Source organism: Vulpes lagopus, chromosome 8 (assembly GCF_018345385.1).
Source record: "Vulpes lagopus strain Blue_001 chromosome 8, ASM1834538v1, whole genome shotgun sequence".
In the NCBI taxonomy this organism is placed as follows: Eukaryota; Metazoa; Chordata; class Mammalia; order Carnivora; family Canidae; genus Vulpes; species Vulpes lagopus.
Window position 1 is genome coordinate 110,900,712 of NC_054831.1, and position 18,155 is coordinate 110,918,866.

Here is an 18,155-nt window from a genome sequence, read left to right on the forward strand (position 1 = left end):
GAGACTTCAGGGAGTCCAAACAATGCCTCAGCTGTGGGCCTGAGAGAGAGAGAAATATTTTAAAACCCAGTTACAAGCTTGGCTTTAAAACATTCTCCCTCATATCACTACTGCAGAGGAACTGCAGAGGGGATGGGGGGGGGTGCTCTTTATGACAATGGACCCCTATTGGAGCCACTGCCGGCAGCAGTCTCCGCTGACCCCCATTTCTTGAGGCTGTACTACTCATCATGCATTCTCCAATGTGCAATAGAAGGTAATTAGAGTCATCTGTATTTAACTTTCGGAGGAAAAAATTTCTATTATCTAATCTAACTGATCCCCTGACAGCTTTGATGAAAGTAAAATACTGTAACCTATTGCTTGGCCTTTGGCGAGCGCTAATTATTTTCTGTCAAAGCACATTTTTCCTCGTGTAATTCCAAAGTACACAATGAGCCAATCTCTAAAACACAGGCGGCTCGGTTAGCTCGGCAGTGGATGTTTTATAACTTTCACCACCACCCGCCTGATGGCTACTCAGGGTAGTGCCCGGTTCCAGACGGCCAGAGGAAGCTTTGATGAGGAAAAGAGAGGTGGTGTATGGTAACAGTCTGTTTATACAGATCATATGGATGAGTCTTTCAGATAGGTCACTGGGATGGGAAACATCAAATGGGGGTGGAGAAGGGGTAGGGGGGAGGATTATGGTTATTTAATACTCTGAAGACACTTTTCCTTCTGAGCTCTCAAGACATGACCCTCTTGAAATTTGCTTTCAGGTGTTTAGTTTTAAGGGGGTCTGCAGAGTGTCAGCAACTAAGCTCTTTCTTTTCTCCTCCCCTACCACAAAGGACTTGAGAATTTTTGTTTCAGATGCTAGACTCCATCAACTTCAACACTGGCTCCAGCTCCTGATTAAATTGTTAGCAGTAAGGGCCAGAAATGCTGAAACCAGACTCCTTTTAAATAGGCCATTTTGGGCATGTTGTCTGATGATTTGGTGTAGTAGGAAATTATTGTTAACAAACCAAATGCACTCAACAGAAGACATCCATCCTCAACATTTGGTCTCTGAGCTGTGCTGTCTTTGGAGGGATGGGGCGGGGGGGGGGGGTAGTAAGGAAGGGTGTGGAAGAGAGATTATACGGAAATTCTTTCTTTCCTTTTCTGTTTCTTATTTAATAAGAATCACCAGGGGAAAAAGATATAAAAGGTTAAATATAGAAACACATCTTAGATGTCCCCATATGGATATTCCAGTATTTAATAAAATATGCATATTTTAATGAATATATATGCTTAAGTTGGAATACAAGAAAAGTTAAATTGGAGATTATTTACTTACTGTAGTTGAAACTGTCCTTTAATCTGACTACACTACAAAAAAGAAGGGAGAGGGAGAGTATCAAGGGGAATTTTAAAATTATTCTTCTAAATCAAGTATGAATTTAGAGATTATATACACACTTGAAAAGTAGCTTTCCAATACCTAGTTGGGGAGGACAGTTCATACTCTTCAGTGTCTCCTTTCTTGGAAAATGCTCATCTTCAGCCTTGTTCACAAACCAATTTGAATGATAATTATTACTAGTAAAGCCATCAATTATTATAAATTCTGTTGTATGAACTCCTTTGGAGAAATATTATGTCTATCAATGTTCTTGACTCCCAGGCACATAGGATTTTTAAGCATCAGATAAGACCCCGCAACAAAATTCAGCATGATCTTCCTGATTCCTCTCTTTCTTGCTGAGAGACAGATAATTCGACAATTTTTACCCAATTGCTGATCTAAAAGGTGACTCTAACATTCGGGGGAAGTGCTTCCAGTGTTCCAACCATTAATTGTTTTTCAAATAAAAGCAAGATAACAGAATCCATACTAAGCAAGCATCCATTCTGTAAAAACTGATGATCTATAGAAACTTTCTACCAGTAGCAGCTTTCTAATCGCAGGTAAGTCCATGAGCAAAGAAATGAGGTTGAAGCCAACATAATTCCTACTTGGCCAGTTCTAAAACTGGGGTTGATGAATAGACCACTTTCAAGCAATCTGTTCTCACTGAGTGATGTAAGAGCACTATGTGAATTTCCCAGACATCTGCCCTAACTAAATAGCAATGTTAGTCTTTTAGACTGTTGATTAAAAGGGTCCTTCAGCATCAGGTACTACTATTATATTATGCTCAGGATGCAAACATTTATGCGAAGTGTTACACTCAGGGATAAATCATATACACCTACAGATGACATCATGGCTCATTTCAATTAATGTAGGTACCATATGCAGCAGAGCTAACTTTGGCTGAAAGCAACTATAATTCGCTTATTTTTCATGGGTCCTCAAATCAGAGGGACGAGACCCACTGTAAGGAAGGGCTCGGCCGAATTACAGCTCTTGTTTTTTAGGAACAACAAATCCCCATTTTGTAACACAACTAACCTGGCATGCCACTCCCTCCTCAGGTTCTGGCGTGTAGTGAGCAAGGCAAGGATGGCGGTCAAGATTTCATTCCTTTGTTCCACAGGGACCCCTTCTCTTCTAACTTCATGAAGCACAGCATTTGTCTAGAAGAAATGGTCCAAAAAAAGAGAGAACGTGAAAAATTAATAATAAAAAAAAGCCCATAAGCAAATAAGGACAGTAAATCAATGGCTTTTTTATTACAGTTCCCCTGCTAACAAATCAATACAGTAAATGATGGTCAAAATGGCCAGCATATATTTTGTATTTAATCAATGTACAAGGCACATAAGGTAAACTCTAAAGCTCCATTGCCTTAAGTAACACATCGAGATACTGTGTGTTCTCGCTCTAATTTCCTCAGTGCACCAATGGTCTTTTTCCTGGGAACTGTCTCCCATGAGCTATTATTAGAAATGATTTTCACGTACACTTCACTGTGAGTTGTTTGTTTTGCCTTTTGAAAAAGAGCAGTCTCTGACTTTCACTCTCTCTGTTTCCTGCCACCCAGCTGAGGATTTCTGCACTGCCTCTCATATTTGAATCATTAATTTCTATTTCCAGCCATGCCAGCAATTTTGGGGGGGGGTCCACTCATTTTCCTTGCTTGTTGCAAAACAAGAGCTTGCAAAGAAAGGAACAATAAGAGTACAAAAAATCAAATTCAGTCTCAATGAATCCTTCCAGCTTTAAAAATCCACTACATATTTCAAATAATTATGTACAGGGATGCTCGTGCACAGCAGATTTCTTATTTGAGGAAGAATCAGTTATTCAACAGTCACTGCTCTGGTCCTTAAAAGAAATTAGGCTCACAGGAGAGTACAGAAACACTCAAGCTTCTACCTGGCATTGCAAAAGGTCAGATGTTGCTTTTAGAAATAGTTGAAGCCCTAGCACAACTGCTCACTCTAACAAGGAGCATTACACCGAAACTTGAATTTGAAAGTTATCATTTCAATTTTGTCTACAACTCACTCCTGTGTGCTAGCTCTACATACATGTATTTTAAACACACAAATTCATGTAACATTATAAAAAACAATTCAGAAAACAATATAGAGTATTCTACTGGGACCTGAAATGTAAGTGAGCAAATGCCTTTTGAATTTTAATGATAAAACTTTTCATCACACATATTTATCTTCATACAACTGGAATAGAAATCTCAAGAATTTAGAGATGTTCTCCATTTAAAGTTGGTGTGGCTTCTTTGGAGATGTTATACCCAAAGCAATTGCTAAAAGGAATAATCTTTTTTTTTTTTTTTTTAAGATTTTATTTATTTATTCATGAGAAACACACACACACACACACACACACACAGAGAGAGAGAGAGAGAGAGGGTAGAGAAGCAGGCTCCATGCAGGGAGCCTGACGTGGGATTCGATCCCGGGTCTTCAGGATCCCACTAAAAGGAATGAATCTGTTACTTTCTTTGTACTAGTCCTTATCGAACTGATGCCAATGCCTTCACTTGCTTAAAGAGCACACTTAAAATTGTTTTCATGTAACTTGGAAGTACTCCTTCCTTACTCCTCTATGACATTTTATAGCATATACTGAAATGTCTTCCAGGACAGCCTTGAGAAGAGGTTATAGTGAACATCTGTTGTCTGGTTGCCTTCTATCCACACCCAGTCCCCCTTTCCTGTAACAACATCAAACCTTCTTTTAGGGAAGTCTTTTATTGTATGCAGTCTTAGAGAGACTGCCAACTAAAGTATCCCACTCTCTCCCATGAAGGGTGTGGGCTAGGCCAACCTGATTTCGCTCTTCTAGGACTTCAGACACTTAAGAAGAATGACAAAGAAAGGGAAAAAATTTGGAGGCCATTTATCAATTTCCTTAGTTCCTACCACCCGTGGCCCTCAAAGTATTCTTGGTTTCCTGAACTTTCTTAGAGATCATTCTTCTTCTTTTGATACCAGGGAGTTATCCAATATCCTTTCAATCAAGTTCCATTTTGTTCAAATTCACCAGAATCTGTTTCTGTTGCTTACAATCAAAAACTAACTGATACAGAAAGATAAGATAGGAAATAGTACTCCACTGTTAAAGGATCCAAGATAATGTGACTAGCTGTAGCCAAGAAAAGGACCCTGATCTCAGCTTCTTGAGTCCAGAGTTACAACTTCTACACCAGGCAATTCACCCAGTTGGACACTCAGTGAGCTTCGAGGGCAGTGACATTTTTAGCTCTCTGACCTAGGGAAGAAAACTCATTTTCTCTAGGTGCTTCTCCTGCATGAAGCCTGGATTCCACGTGGCTAAAGCAGGAATTGCTAATGCAAATACCCACCAAAGCCAGAAAGGTAACATGAATAACTTAAGCAAGATTACCTGATGAGAGTATGTGTTCTGTGCAAAAAGGCAGTCACTATTCAACAACAGCCAACTCTGTCATTCAGAAAAGCTAAGTAGTGCCAGATTCATGAGTTTTCAAAATAAACAAGATATCCATTTTGATTTTTTTTTATGTGAAAGTTTTTTATTTTAAATGTTGAAAACTATTTTTTTTTTTTTTTTAGCTTTTTAAATACCAGGTGGCCAAACAAGAAACACCAGTGACTGAACAGAACTCAGGTAGCTGTTAACTTGTGACCTCTAATGTAAAAGATGTCGAATTTCAGAGAGGTGCTGGTATCAATGGGTATTCTGACAATAACATCACTCCTGTCTGTAATACCCTCTCCCAAGTACTTAAGGTTGGAAGGAACCTCAAAAAGTCATATGGTTCATCACTATGTCTGTAGGTACATATTATTTTGCCCAAATAATAAGCAAAATGTTTCAAAGAGAAGACAAAGTACACATCTAGATGTCTCCAGGAACATAAATAAAATAAATTTCCATGTGATGGTATTAAAATAACTTTTTTAAAAAAGTCATTTATCTCTTCTTTACCTGTTTGCATCATTTAAATTTTATCCAGAGGCCCTTGTTTTCCCTGGTCAGCCTCTGAGAGAAGGAGTAACGATCAAAGAAAGTAAGTTATGCAAGACTGGGGACCCTGACTGCTTACTTCACTACTGTACCCCAGTGTTCCTAATGATTTTTTTTTTTTTAAGATTTTATTTATTTACTCATGAGAGACACACAGAGAGAGGCAGAGGCACAGGCAGAGGGAGAAGCAAGCTCCCTGAGGGGAGCCCAATGCTAAACTCAATCCCAGAACCACGAGATCGTGCCCTGACATCCCCCTAATAATTTTTAATAAATATTTGTCAAATCAGTAAATAAAGAAGAAACTTGAAAAATAAGTATATCAAAAACAAAGAGTAAGAGAAGATGGCCTTTTAAGACTCTACTTTTAAATTCATTTAAAAAAAAAACTGAGATAGTTACATACTTTACAGAGGAACTCTCCACTTGACAAAAGGATCCACTTCAAGGTCTATCTAAATAAATAGCGCCCCTATTGTACAGTCTCCCGAATTTCAGTCATTCTAGCACAGTCTCAAAATTCTTGCCATGTTTGTGTATGAGGTATACAATATTTAATATTTTTATTTCAAATGACTCACATTGTAAAGTTTCTTCAAAAGAAAACTGGAAAACCTGTGGTACCCGTCATAAATGAAAAGATAACTGCAAAAATAATATAATAAAAACAAAGCTGTATGTTTATTTCATTCTAGATAGATGTTGCTTGTTGAAGGCTCTGGGACAGAAGCCTACTCTCGTTGTAAATGAGGCCATTAACAAGTGTTGGTGAATGTTAGGACCTGTAGACCTCCTTGACAGAGATGTGCACTGAAAAGGAACTGAAAAGGGAGTCCAAGGTCTCACAGCCTGGTCCCCACTACCTGCGGAGTCCTGGAGCGCCACCTAGTGTTCCCCTAGTTGACACCCATGATCCATGTCCCAAGCTCTGGAAACACCACCTTACTACAGCGGTTTTCCAACCCTTTACAGATAAACCTCTCTTTTTCCCCAAATGTATTCTTCATGGAACTCAATACATAAAACAAAACAAAACTGGAGCAGTTCTCTTTGAAGAAGCTGCTATGGAAGACCTAACGGCTCCTTTTGTCATGGGGCATCTCTTCCAAACCCCAAGGAACTATGAACACAACTTGCCAACCTCAACCTCAGAGCATTAAAATAGCAATTCAATTTTTTATAGTTTATACATTGCTGGTGGGAATGCAAAACACTGCCATGTTTGGCAGTTCTGTACAAAGTTACACATACACACTTAATGTATGACCCACCGATCCCATTTCTGGGGATTTAGCTCAAGACACAGAAGCTTAAGTGCACACAAAAACCACTACAAAAATGTTCAGAGCAACTTTATTCATAACTGCCCTAAAATGGAAATAATCTAAATGCCCTACAACAGGTAAATGGATAAACACACTGTGGTACATCTGTACAAAGGAATACTACTCAGCAGTAAAAAAGAAAAAAGAGACAATTGACAGATGCAGCCACTTGTCTGAATCTCAAAGTCCTTATACTGAGTGAAAGGGGTGGTCTCCAAAGATTAAACACTGCATGATTCCATCTACTTAACATTCTGAAAAAGGCAAATTACAGGGACAGAGAACAAATTAATGGTTGCCTGGGATCAGGACGGGTGATGGTTTATTACAAAGAGGCAGCATAAGGGAATTTTGGAATGATGGAATTATTCTGTACTATAGTGGTGGTGGTGGTGTGAGTTTCTACATATGTTAAAAATCATAGAACTGTATATCCCCAAAAGTCGATTTTATCACATGAAAACCTTCTAAAATCTAATTGTTAAAATTCATTTCATCACATTTTTAGGACAACCAAGAATGCAGAGAACAAGTGTACATATTAAATATATCTGAATAAAAGTAGTCAGTAAAAATAGAACTAGATCTAGATGACAAATCAAATTCTGTTACCAAAAAAATGTTTTCAAGATATTGGAAAAGGATGGGTGAATTTAGATTGAACATTCAGACCCTAAAATATAGTATTTCATAAAATTCAGAGTAAAGTCATTGCACAAAAGCTAATTTCAGAGTGTCAAAGAACATTCTTTTGACAAGAATTAACTAGTGATATTTTTTTTCCTCATACTAGTGTTGGCTCCTCAAGGGTTGACTTTATGCCGGAAATGTTAATAGCCCATTTTCCCATCAGTAGTAACACAGGACTGTCTTCAAAGAAGTACCAATTTTTAAACAGTCTCCTGTTACCAAAAACAAATTCTCCGTCTCAAAATTGAGGGCAAGTAAATCAGGGGTTTAGAAATCATGCTCTGGGGGTGAAATTTCGTTAGTAACTCTTCTTCAACAGAAATTAATGAAAATGCTGGCCTCTCAGGAAAAGACTATGAATATTCTTAGGGCTGCTAGCTGTTCAAATCCCGGCTGTCACCTCCTAGTTATGGGCTTTCAGTCCAATTGTAAAACAGAGATGACACTGGAACCTCTCCACGGGGTCTTGTTAGGAGGAGGTAACCAGGACATATGCCACTATGATTATTATTGTTTAGGACTCACGTAACAGTCTCATGCTAGGTCATATTGTTTTAACAAAAGCATTTCTTCAAGTGTCTATGACTTCACATGAAACATGTGAAAAGGAAATCAGGTGACCACTGATCAATCACGACCTATCAGGAGCCAGAACAATATTCTTTTCCATCTCCCAGGTGGTAGAAAACTTTTACCCTCTGATGGTGGGTTTTATTTTTAATGCCACTCCTGGTTTTAATTGACACCATTCTCTCTTAGGCTACCACCTAATACGTGTCCTGATCTTCTCATCTCCTCTGTGGGTTCCCCAGGGCAAGACTCCTGGTTCTCATCTGATATCTTCTGTTTGCTCTCTCCATGGGTGATCTCCTCTCCAGTGGCTTCAAGGTTCCCCTGAGACTGGTGTATTCAAGTGGACCTTGCTGCCAAGCTCTGGCCCCATATAGCTCATGACTGCCTACCTCTCCTTAAATATACCCTTCAAACATAGAGTCTCAACCTCCACTCATCTACATCTCAACTATCATTGCTCTCGCATCATATCCTTCTTCATTGGCCTGCTCCTTCTCCTCTATTTCCTTAGCAGGGCGAATGACACCACTATCAACCCAATCACCTAATCCAGATGGCTAGGGCTCATCCTACTGGCCTCCCTGTCCTTTCCCTGCACTCCTGGTACCTAAACTTTAAATCCTGTCATCCCTCTCTGTTCAATACGACTCAGACTTATCTTTTCCCTGCTGCCACAGGCTGAGTTCAGGCCTCTCTCTCACCTCGCCCATGCAGTAGCATCCGAATGAGCCTCTCTGCCTCCATCTCACTCCCTCACGAATGTTCTTCCTACAAGAGGGCTATCTCAGGGTCAAAGGAAACAAGGAGCTTCAGCTTCTAAAACTTCACCTAAACCAGAGTAGTTCTGTTCATAAGCTTCACTTACTGTCATTTGAGGGACAGTTGTTTTTTTTTTTTCTTAAGAAGCCTGAATTCTTAACCTGACCAAATAAAAACACAAAAAATCACACCACAACAACATCTCTTCTTAATACAGGTCCTGAGTGCTTCCCAAATTTTATCTCCTGCCATGTTCCATTCCATTTAGAACCAATTTCAGTTTCCTAAAAACACATGGCTGTTCTACACAATACATTTACTTGTTATGTAACTGGCTAGTAACTACTAATTCTTCAAGAAACACCTCAAATAACACCTCCTCTATGAAGTTCTCCACTAACCAAATCCTTCCGCCAGATTACATAGAGTTGATCATCCTTCCTTACTGTCACTCTTGAACATCTCACAAACCTTGCCATGCTCCATTGCTCTTATTTACTCACTGGATGCTTCCTCCTCCAGAGTGGGAGCTCTATTAGAGCAGATAGGGCACACGCCCATTTGTTCCCAATACCCTCCAAGGTGCCTGCTTTGGCACCATGTCATGAAAACAGACTCCTGAGGGATAGGGTGCTGAATAAATGAAAGCAAATTACATGCTGGAGCATGTCTGGGAAAGAAGATGAACAATCAAGCCACAGAATACTATTTGAGATCAAAAACAGTATGTGAAACAAGCTCTGGTTTGATGCAAACTGTATCTGATGAGAATTCTAAGAAAACCGTTGTGAAAACTATTTTTAAACAAGAGCATCAAGAAAAGTAAGGCTATGCAATCCCTAGGAGACTATGTAGAAGAGTAATACATATTTGGAAGGATGTATCTAAAAGTACGTCTAAAAGTTTTACTACACTGGGATCACATGTAATCTTTGCACACCTTCCAAATAAGCCAAAAAATCTCACTTTCTCCATTTCAAACACAAACAAACAAACAAACAAACTACTTTGGACTCGTCTGACAACTTACAGCATCCTAAGGATCTCTAAGAATTCCCCCAGTGTTTTCAGCTACTCCTGGCTCAAAACTATGTACAAAACCAAGTAAAAAAACCATAATGAGAGAGGAAGGAGGGAGGGAGTGAAGGAGAAAGAGATTGAGAATGAAAAAAGGAAAACCAAAACTCTAAGATTCTAAGCAGCCTCAGATTTGGGGTGCATGGGTGGCACAGTCGGTTGAGTGGCCAACTCTTGGTTTGGGCTCAGGTTGTGATCTCAGGGTCATGGATCCAGTCCCACCCACGTCAGGCTCCATGCTCAGTGGGGCAGTCTGCTTGAGATTCTCTCTTTCCTTTTGCCCCTCCCACTTGTGCTCTCTCTCTAAAGTAAATAAATAAAAATTTTTAAAAGAAGTCTCAAATTTTAGGAAAAAGTCTCCCAATTCTGAATTTATTCAATTAAAACTGAGCAATTCACCCAATTCTCGGTGGATGTATTTGTCCACACCTTCCAGTATGTTCTAATTCTGGGGTATCAGAAAGAAAGCACATATGGACATACATGCAATAAACAGAATTTGTAGCATACAAGGTTTTCGGACAGGAATCACACTGAGCTTTAAAAGGAGAATTACATACAACATTTACTTCTTACTAATAATTCAACAGAAGTATTTAATTCTTTGGGCTCCTTTCTGATATGGGGTAACAGCTTCTGATAGGCCTTTAATTCTGAAACTCAAATTTAATCCACCCATCTTACAAATCAAAGAACTCTGTCTAAAGAAATGCACAGCAATAGGAGGCATTTCACAAACGTGGCTGATAATCCCTCTGTTTAGTTCATTAAAAAAAAAAAAATTCTGCTGCTGTTTTTCCAATTTCAAAAGTCATATAAATACCAGGACGCCAGAACTACATGCCTTTCCCATCTTCCCATCTCCTCTTCCTCATCAGCGCCAAAAAAGCAGGGCCATCATTATGGGGGAAATGCCCCACCGAACACTTTTTATACACAGAGCAGCCTCATGTTAGGGCTGTATTTCCCCTCTGCACACACAAATTACAAAGATATGCTCGGACTGATAAAGAGGGCTAAAGGTTCAACTTGTGAAGAAACTTGGTTTAAGATGTTATCAGCTGGGAAAGCTATTTCCTCACATCAACACTGCCACGGGCTGTCAAAAACCCAACCAGGGCTCCCCTCTTCAAAAGTCCAGGAACACTTTTTTTTTCTCTTTTTCTTTCCTTTTTTTTTTTCTTTCCTTTTTTTTTTTTTTTAAAGAAGAAAGGCACAGAACCCACTGAGATAGCCTTAGCCCCATCAAAGAAAGGTCGATCTCAGGTCTTCCTTCATTTACTGATTGTCAGTTTAAGATGGCTCTTTTGTGAGGCCTCTGGAGCTTGGTGCTGAGTGATGCCTTCACATTTGCTAAACTGGACTGGGCATCATGAAGATCTCTAGCATGCTGGGATCCACAGCCCAGCAGAACAAATAAACACATCTCTCAGCCTTTTTGCCTACTTTATCTCCCTCTCTGGGAGCAAGAGGGTTTTGGGGGTGCTAATGTTTACACAATGTTCAAACTTTCTTTCCCCTGTTTCCTGAATTTGAGAAGACACATCCTGGATGACCTCGGCTGGGAGATAACACCAAGGCACTGCTGGCTGCCACATCTACTGGACTACTTCAGGCTGCTGTCTCCATCCTTCCCTTCCCCGTCTCTGCCTTTCATGGCGGGCTCAGCAAGGACAGCAGATGAGCTAGACTGTCTCGAACAGAAGGCACAAAGGCAGTAGTCTCCAAGATGCTGCCCACAAAGCAGCCTTTCATTTCCACCTACAGATCCACTTGGTTCAGTTCATCTCAAAGACCCACTTGATTTGAATGAACATTTCAGCAGACTTTTTACCAGATGAGCCTCAAAAATGTACTATTAAGTCATACTTTTAGCCTTTTCCCATCATGAGCTATTGAACTAAGGGAGCTCCTGGAAAATAATCAGGATGCCTAGAGGGGAAGGAATGCCGGGAAAATGCTTCTTTGGTCAGTTTTCTCATCTCTGAAGGGGTGTCTGTAATAGCACCAACTATCCTTGTGATGATTACGTGAGATAATCCACTCTGAAAGCACTCTGCACAATGCTTGGCACGTACAAAATGCTCAACGAATGCTGGAGACCTATCACCAGCAGCATTACGTGTAAAAAAAAAAAAAAGAAAAAAAAAAGATTGGGAAAAAAGATCCCAGACGGTATGGATAGCAATTGTTAATAATAATAAAATCCTAAAATACCACAGCCACGAATGTGAATAATTAGAGGGTTTTTCCCCCCAAAGCTTTAATAGGACCTCCCATTTTTCTCCTCCTACAAACACAGAAATCGTCATAGCTCATATGTTTATCAAGAAGCTCCGGAACCCCAGCAGTCGGCCTGGGTATGCATGAACTCTCAGGATAGTCATGGTGACGACTGCTGAACACCAAGGCTGTTGGAGGGAAGGGTGACCCGACACATCACTTAACGTGGGGTGTTGGGACAGTGAATGGAAGCTGGACCTCAGAGCTGGCAACATTGGTGTTTCAGATGATGGTGAAAAACTGTCCATATATTTGTCAAGGAAGAAAAAAAAGAGAGAAAGAATGGGAGGGAGGGAAGGAGGATGGAAGGCAGGGAAGGAGGGAGAGGGAGGCCTGGTGGGGGGTAAAGAGGAAGGGAAGGGGGAGGGGGGAGGCAGCAAGGGGGCAGAGGAGGAGGGAAGGGGGAGAGGGAGAAAAGGAAGGAAGGAAAAAAGAAGGAAAGAAAGAGGGAAAGAGAGAGAAAGGTGAAGAGGAAAAAAAGTGTTGTTTATAGAAGCCAGCTGCTTGGGCCTTGGCGCCAGCAGCCCCTCATCCTGCTATTTTACGCTTGCAACCCCACTGCCCCCACTGGCACAGGTACAACTAAATGTTGACTTCAATGCTTCAGAGAGCACTCGACTGATTTTGTACATGATTAATTGCCAAAGACATGGCTGGCCATATGGAACAGAGAAAGCATCAAGTAATTCATACTTCTGTATGTGATCGCTTGGCCCCTGTTGTTTTAATGTACAGGAAAGAGCTAGTATAGCACAGCCCTGGTGTCTTGCCCCTGACAGCCCATTAAGAAATCTCAAAGCACCTAGTCGAAGTTATGCTGTTGGCTTTTCAATAGCAGCCTAATAAAACAGAAGCAAAGCTTTCCAACTAGTCTTAAATCTTTCACATACAGTACATTAACTACTGTGGCTAAAACAACGGGCTTCTTATGATAGGAAATGGGATTTGATTTCTAGTCTCTGCATACTTACTGAAAGCCTTTTTTTGACCTTTATGGAGTTTCCAAAATCATTGTTCCTTTTCCCCTCATTCTCCAAGTAGCCTCATAAGTTCCTTTGCTTTTGTAGAGTCTACCCTTAGTCACTACGACACGCGGTCTATATAATGAAGCAGATCCACACAGAGGTAGAGGAAACAGCATAATTATTCTTACCAAGAGAGCCCAAGAATCATTCTGGCTTTGGAAGCACTAGCTTTTTTTAAAAAAACAAAACAAAACAAAACAACAAAAGTTATACACTTGGCGGGTGGGCGGGGGGCGGGGGGACTCACAAATATACTCTTATCACCCTTCCCATCCCCTCCCTTTCCCATCATTCTGTGAAATGAATCCATTCAATGTGGGAAAAAAATATCAATTTATTTTCCAGATGCTCTACTGTTGGCTCTGGGTGACACTCCACGCCAGGCCAAAGAGGGACGTGCCAACCCCAAGTAAAGTTCTGTCCCAGCTTACAGTCTATTAGCTTTATCCATTACTAAAATCTTTGCAGACTGTTATTTTCAGGTTGAAGGGCACACATATACATTTCCATGATGTTTTCCTTCCCAGGATTTTCAAATGACAGCACTAAAAACTGGAATACCATCAGTAGTTTCCTTTGTCAGGTCTGCAGTGTATTGGCAAGGGATGACTTTGTTGGCACTTTGCATTACAAAATATTTATACAATGTTTTATGTCTGAGGATGTTTAGGTGGTGAAATTATCCTCCCACCAGAAGACACCATATCCGGGAAATTCCACTTGACTGCCTATTCATTAGCAGGATTGTAATTGCCTCTACTGCTGAAGTGAACTAACAGCCCATTTAGAACTCTAAGCCAACGAAAATTTCTCTGCCTCCCTGCCACCTCTCCTTCCTCGGAACATGCTGGTACTTTCCAGGATGAGCAACTCAACCAGTGAACAATATCATGAAACAGAGGGCATAAGCAAGAGGCTGGAAAGAAAAAAAGAAACAAAGGCACTGAAATTTGACTCAGTAATGTAGCAGTCAAGACACACTGCAAGATTTCTACAAAGACAAGATTTCTCACCTACCATGATGGGATAGATATTTCCTGTTTTATTTATGGGATGCTCCAGGGGTGTGATGATAAAGTAATTCCTATTTTACAGATGGGAACACTGAGTTTGGGGAGCTGAGATCCCAAGAGTTCTACAGGTCAGTGGCAGCAGAGGCACTATGCTAATTCTTTACATTTCTAGCTGACTGCTCACTGCAATGGAAGCTCTAACAGACTATATGTGAAAGTATTACATGTAACATATACAGAGAGAGAGTAAAAAGAAATTCACATGAAAGTATCTCTCCAAAATCTCATCCATGGAAACAAACCCTACCTTAGCTGTCTCCTTTCCATAAAGAAAGTAAAAGGTTTAAAGTACAGATACAGCACACAGTCACACTCCCTGGATCCAGAATTAAGTGTGGGCATCTGCATACACCTCACATAATGAACACGAGAATGAGAGCCAGCTTCTTCCCAATTACTTTCCAATTCAGCAGGGCCTTGCCTTATCTGCATCTTTTCATCAAAAACTAGTCATTCTGCAAATAAAAAAGCAACAGTTCTCCCAACCCCACCACAACAGACATATGGCCCCGATTCGCAGCCACAGCTTCCAAGAATCTCCCTGCGCTAATCCACTCGCTGGCCTGTTAATTGTGGGTGAAGAATGGCTAACTATACCACGTACTACGTACTCATCCGCTGATGATGTTTGGCCTAAAAGTGGCTCAGCGGCTTCCTGTCCTCGGGCGAGTGAAAAGTTACCCAAGATCTCCATCAGATCAGCTCTCCCCTTCCCCCAAACATCAGTAGCACAAAGGCTGAAGTGGTCTGTCATGCACACTGGATTATATGAAGTGTAAAACATTGGGGGAGAGGGGAAGGGGAGGGGAGGCCTTTGAAAGGGAACGGGGAAAAAGAAATCACACTTGCAAGAGGATCCAGCTGACAGCCCAGTCCCTAACAAGTGAGACAAGTGAATATGTTTGGAAACATTGTGAATGCAGGAAGAGTGCAGGTCTTTTGTCTGCAGCCCTACAGTGTGTCTTTAACCCAACTGCTGCCTGCATCACTGAACATATGTTTTCTACACAAGAACTGAAGCAGAAAAGGCTCTTTGTTATAATTCACTCCTTTGTATATATCTGCCCTCCCCACTCCTGTCCACCCCCTCTTTCAGTAACATCCAAACCAAAGCTCTGGTGGACACTTTAACTGCCTGTGAGGGTGAGGCCAGAATGCCCAGCCAGGACCTTGTCCTGCCACCAGGCCTAGAGAACTGCTCTCCTCACAGTTGCAGTAACAGCAAGAGATATATTTATTTAGTGCCTATTATGTGCGAGATGTCACAATGAACATTTTATCAACATCATCTCATTGAATCCCATGGTCACCATATACGAGGCATCTTTGTCTTAAAGATGAGGAGATTAAAGTACTGAGAGAGTAACCCCCAAAGCCACAAGGGAAGAAGAGTTCAGTTTTAGATGTGTGGTACTGGCAATGCTTGGGGACACTTATCAAACAGGGGTACAAAGTTGGGAGAGAAGTGCAGATGTTGGATTTGAGACTATGGAAGATTTACACACACACACACACACACACACACACACACACACACACAGTATTCTGTTCTTTAAACTAAACATCACTGCATCTGAGCTGGGAGAGCTGGGAACTGGGCGGTAGAGAACTCAGAGTCAAGCAAAGCTGATGGGGCAGGCTTCCTAACTCCTGGCTGTGATGATAGAAGATTATAGGTCTCTCTTGTCCTTGTGGGTTTTACCACAAGGAGGACAAACACAGGCTCCAGAGTTCTAATACCTTAGTGGCTCAGAGTTGGCCATGAGCAAGTTACTTACCCTCTCTGTACTTCAGTATTCTCATCTGTAAAATGGGGTATTTCTAGCATTTACTTTAGAGGGTACATGGGATTCAGCTTTTACGAACAAGGTCCTTAGAATAGTACCTGACATGTGGTAAGGTCCCAGTAAGTGTTAGCTACACTATTTTTTTAAAAAAAGATTTTACCTATTTATTCATGAAGACACACACAGAGAGGCAGAGACACAGGCAGAGGGAGAAGCAGGCTCCATGCAGGAAGTCCAATGCCAGACTCGATCCCCGGACCCAGGATCATCATGCCCTGAGGCAAAGGCAGACGCTCAACCACTGAGCCCCCAGGCGTCCTAGTGTTAGCTACATTAGAGTCTCACTTACAGCCACAGTAAAAAGGCACTAAAACTGATCGTTGTCTTTCTACTAACCTAAGTCTTTATTTCTTCCTTTCCCCCCTCCATGTTAACCATGCATCTAAACCTGGTAAGTATCTTTTAACATGGATCCCTTTGGCTGTTGCTGGTGGGTGATGGGTGATGGCAACTAACATTATCCAGTGCCTACTACATGCTAGGCACTGCTCACACTCATTGTATCACTGAATCCTAAAATGAAGTCTATGAGAAAAAGGTATTATCATTTCCATTTTGCAGATGAAAAAGCTGAGATGCAGAAAGATTAAACAACTTGCCAAATTTTACACCGTTAGTAAGCAACAGAACCAAATATAACCCTGGCATCCAACTCCGATGACCGAAGCAAACCTATGTGTAAACGGATTTATATCGTATAAAGTCCTTTCAGGAATGGTATCTCATTTAAGCCTCATAAAAACTATGTGAGTTAGGTAGAGCAAATATTTTTTTTTTAATTTTTATTTATTTATTATAGTCACACAGAGAGAGAGAGAGAGAGAGAGGCAGAGACACAGGCAGAGGGAGAAGCAGGCTCCATGCACCGGGAGCCCAACGTGGGATTCGATCCAGGGTCTCCAGGATCGCGCCCTGGGCCAAAGGCAGGCGCTAAACCGCTGCACCACCCAGGGATCCCATGGTAGAGCAAATATTATTAACCACATTATTGCACATGAGGAATCTGAGGCTCGGCTAAACTAAATATCCCATTCAATATCAAAATTAGTGTAGGAGTTGAGCTACAACTAGCAATCCAGTGTTCTAACTCACAGGGCCTGTGCATCTAAACTCAATTTACAGGGCGGGATTACTAAAGGCAAATTCCATGGATTAAGTCAATTAACTAGTCTCTGAAACCTGTGGACATCCCTAATATCACAGTACTGGGCAACTAGGTGCTTTCAATCAAAGTAGGGAAATAAAATATACACACAGGGTGGGATGTGACCAAGGAGGTTACAGAAAACAACTGCTGAATTCAACATAGCTCTTAGAATTAATTTTGATTTACAGAAGTCATTTATGAAGCAGTCACTCTACTCAACTGCCCTGTTCACTGCCTATCATAACCTTAACATTTCCATTTAACACTGATCTGGCTAAGTACTCTCATCCCTTTCATTTTAAAGAAATGAAAACTAAAATGAGGACCTGTAAGACCAGAGAGAGAACCAATAAATTCCACCACAAACTTCTCCCCACTCTTAAAAAAATATCTTATTTTTCTTAAGATTCCTGAGGTCAGAAGTATGCCTTGCTACAATGAACCATAGTCATATTGACAATGTGACTATTAAAACTCTCAATGAAGTAGCAATCTGGTAGGGAAAGATAATTCAGGGAAAAAAATCACATGAGCAGAGTTGCTATACTTGTCCTCTGATAACATCTACCTAAGACAAATGCAGTCTCTGCCTAGGACGCTCCCTGTAAACACAACTGTCTACAAAGTCTTCAATGCCAGCATGCCTTGCTACCTGGCACGTATCTACTCAGAGGAGATGAACAAACAGACACACACACACAGACACAAACACAATTTGGGGATACAGTTCTCAAATAAGAATTCAGAACCTACCTAAGTGCCTATTAAATCAGCAATCTAAGAACATATTACCAGTACATTAATAATTACAAAAAGAAAAGCACTTTACAGTGGTTATAAAAATATAATCAGAAAGGTATTATTAACATTAACAATGTAAAAAACCTATCACTTACTGAACATGTGACAAGCCCTGCTGTTCACTTTCCATGTATTCCTCACTAAATCTTCATGATAGTTCACT

General features: G+C 40.8%; 1 protein-coding gene across 2 annotated transcripts in view; it reads right to left on the reverse strand.

Moving 5' to 3' along the window:
* FTO (FTO alpha-ketoglutarate dependent dioxygenase) overlaps positions 1-18,155 on the reverse strand; it is a 380,608-nt gene that overhangs the window by 155,867 nt on the left and 206,586 nt on the right. For both annotated transcript variants that reach the window (XM_041765302.1, XM_041765303.1), the window contains exon 8: positions 2,426-2,550. In XM_041765302.1, coding sequence (XP_041621236.1) covers positions 2,426-2,550 — 125 coding nt within the window. The remainder of the gene's footprint in view (positions 1-2,425; positions 2,551-18,155) is intronic.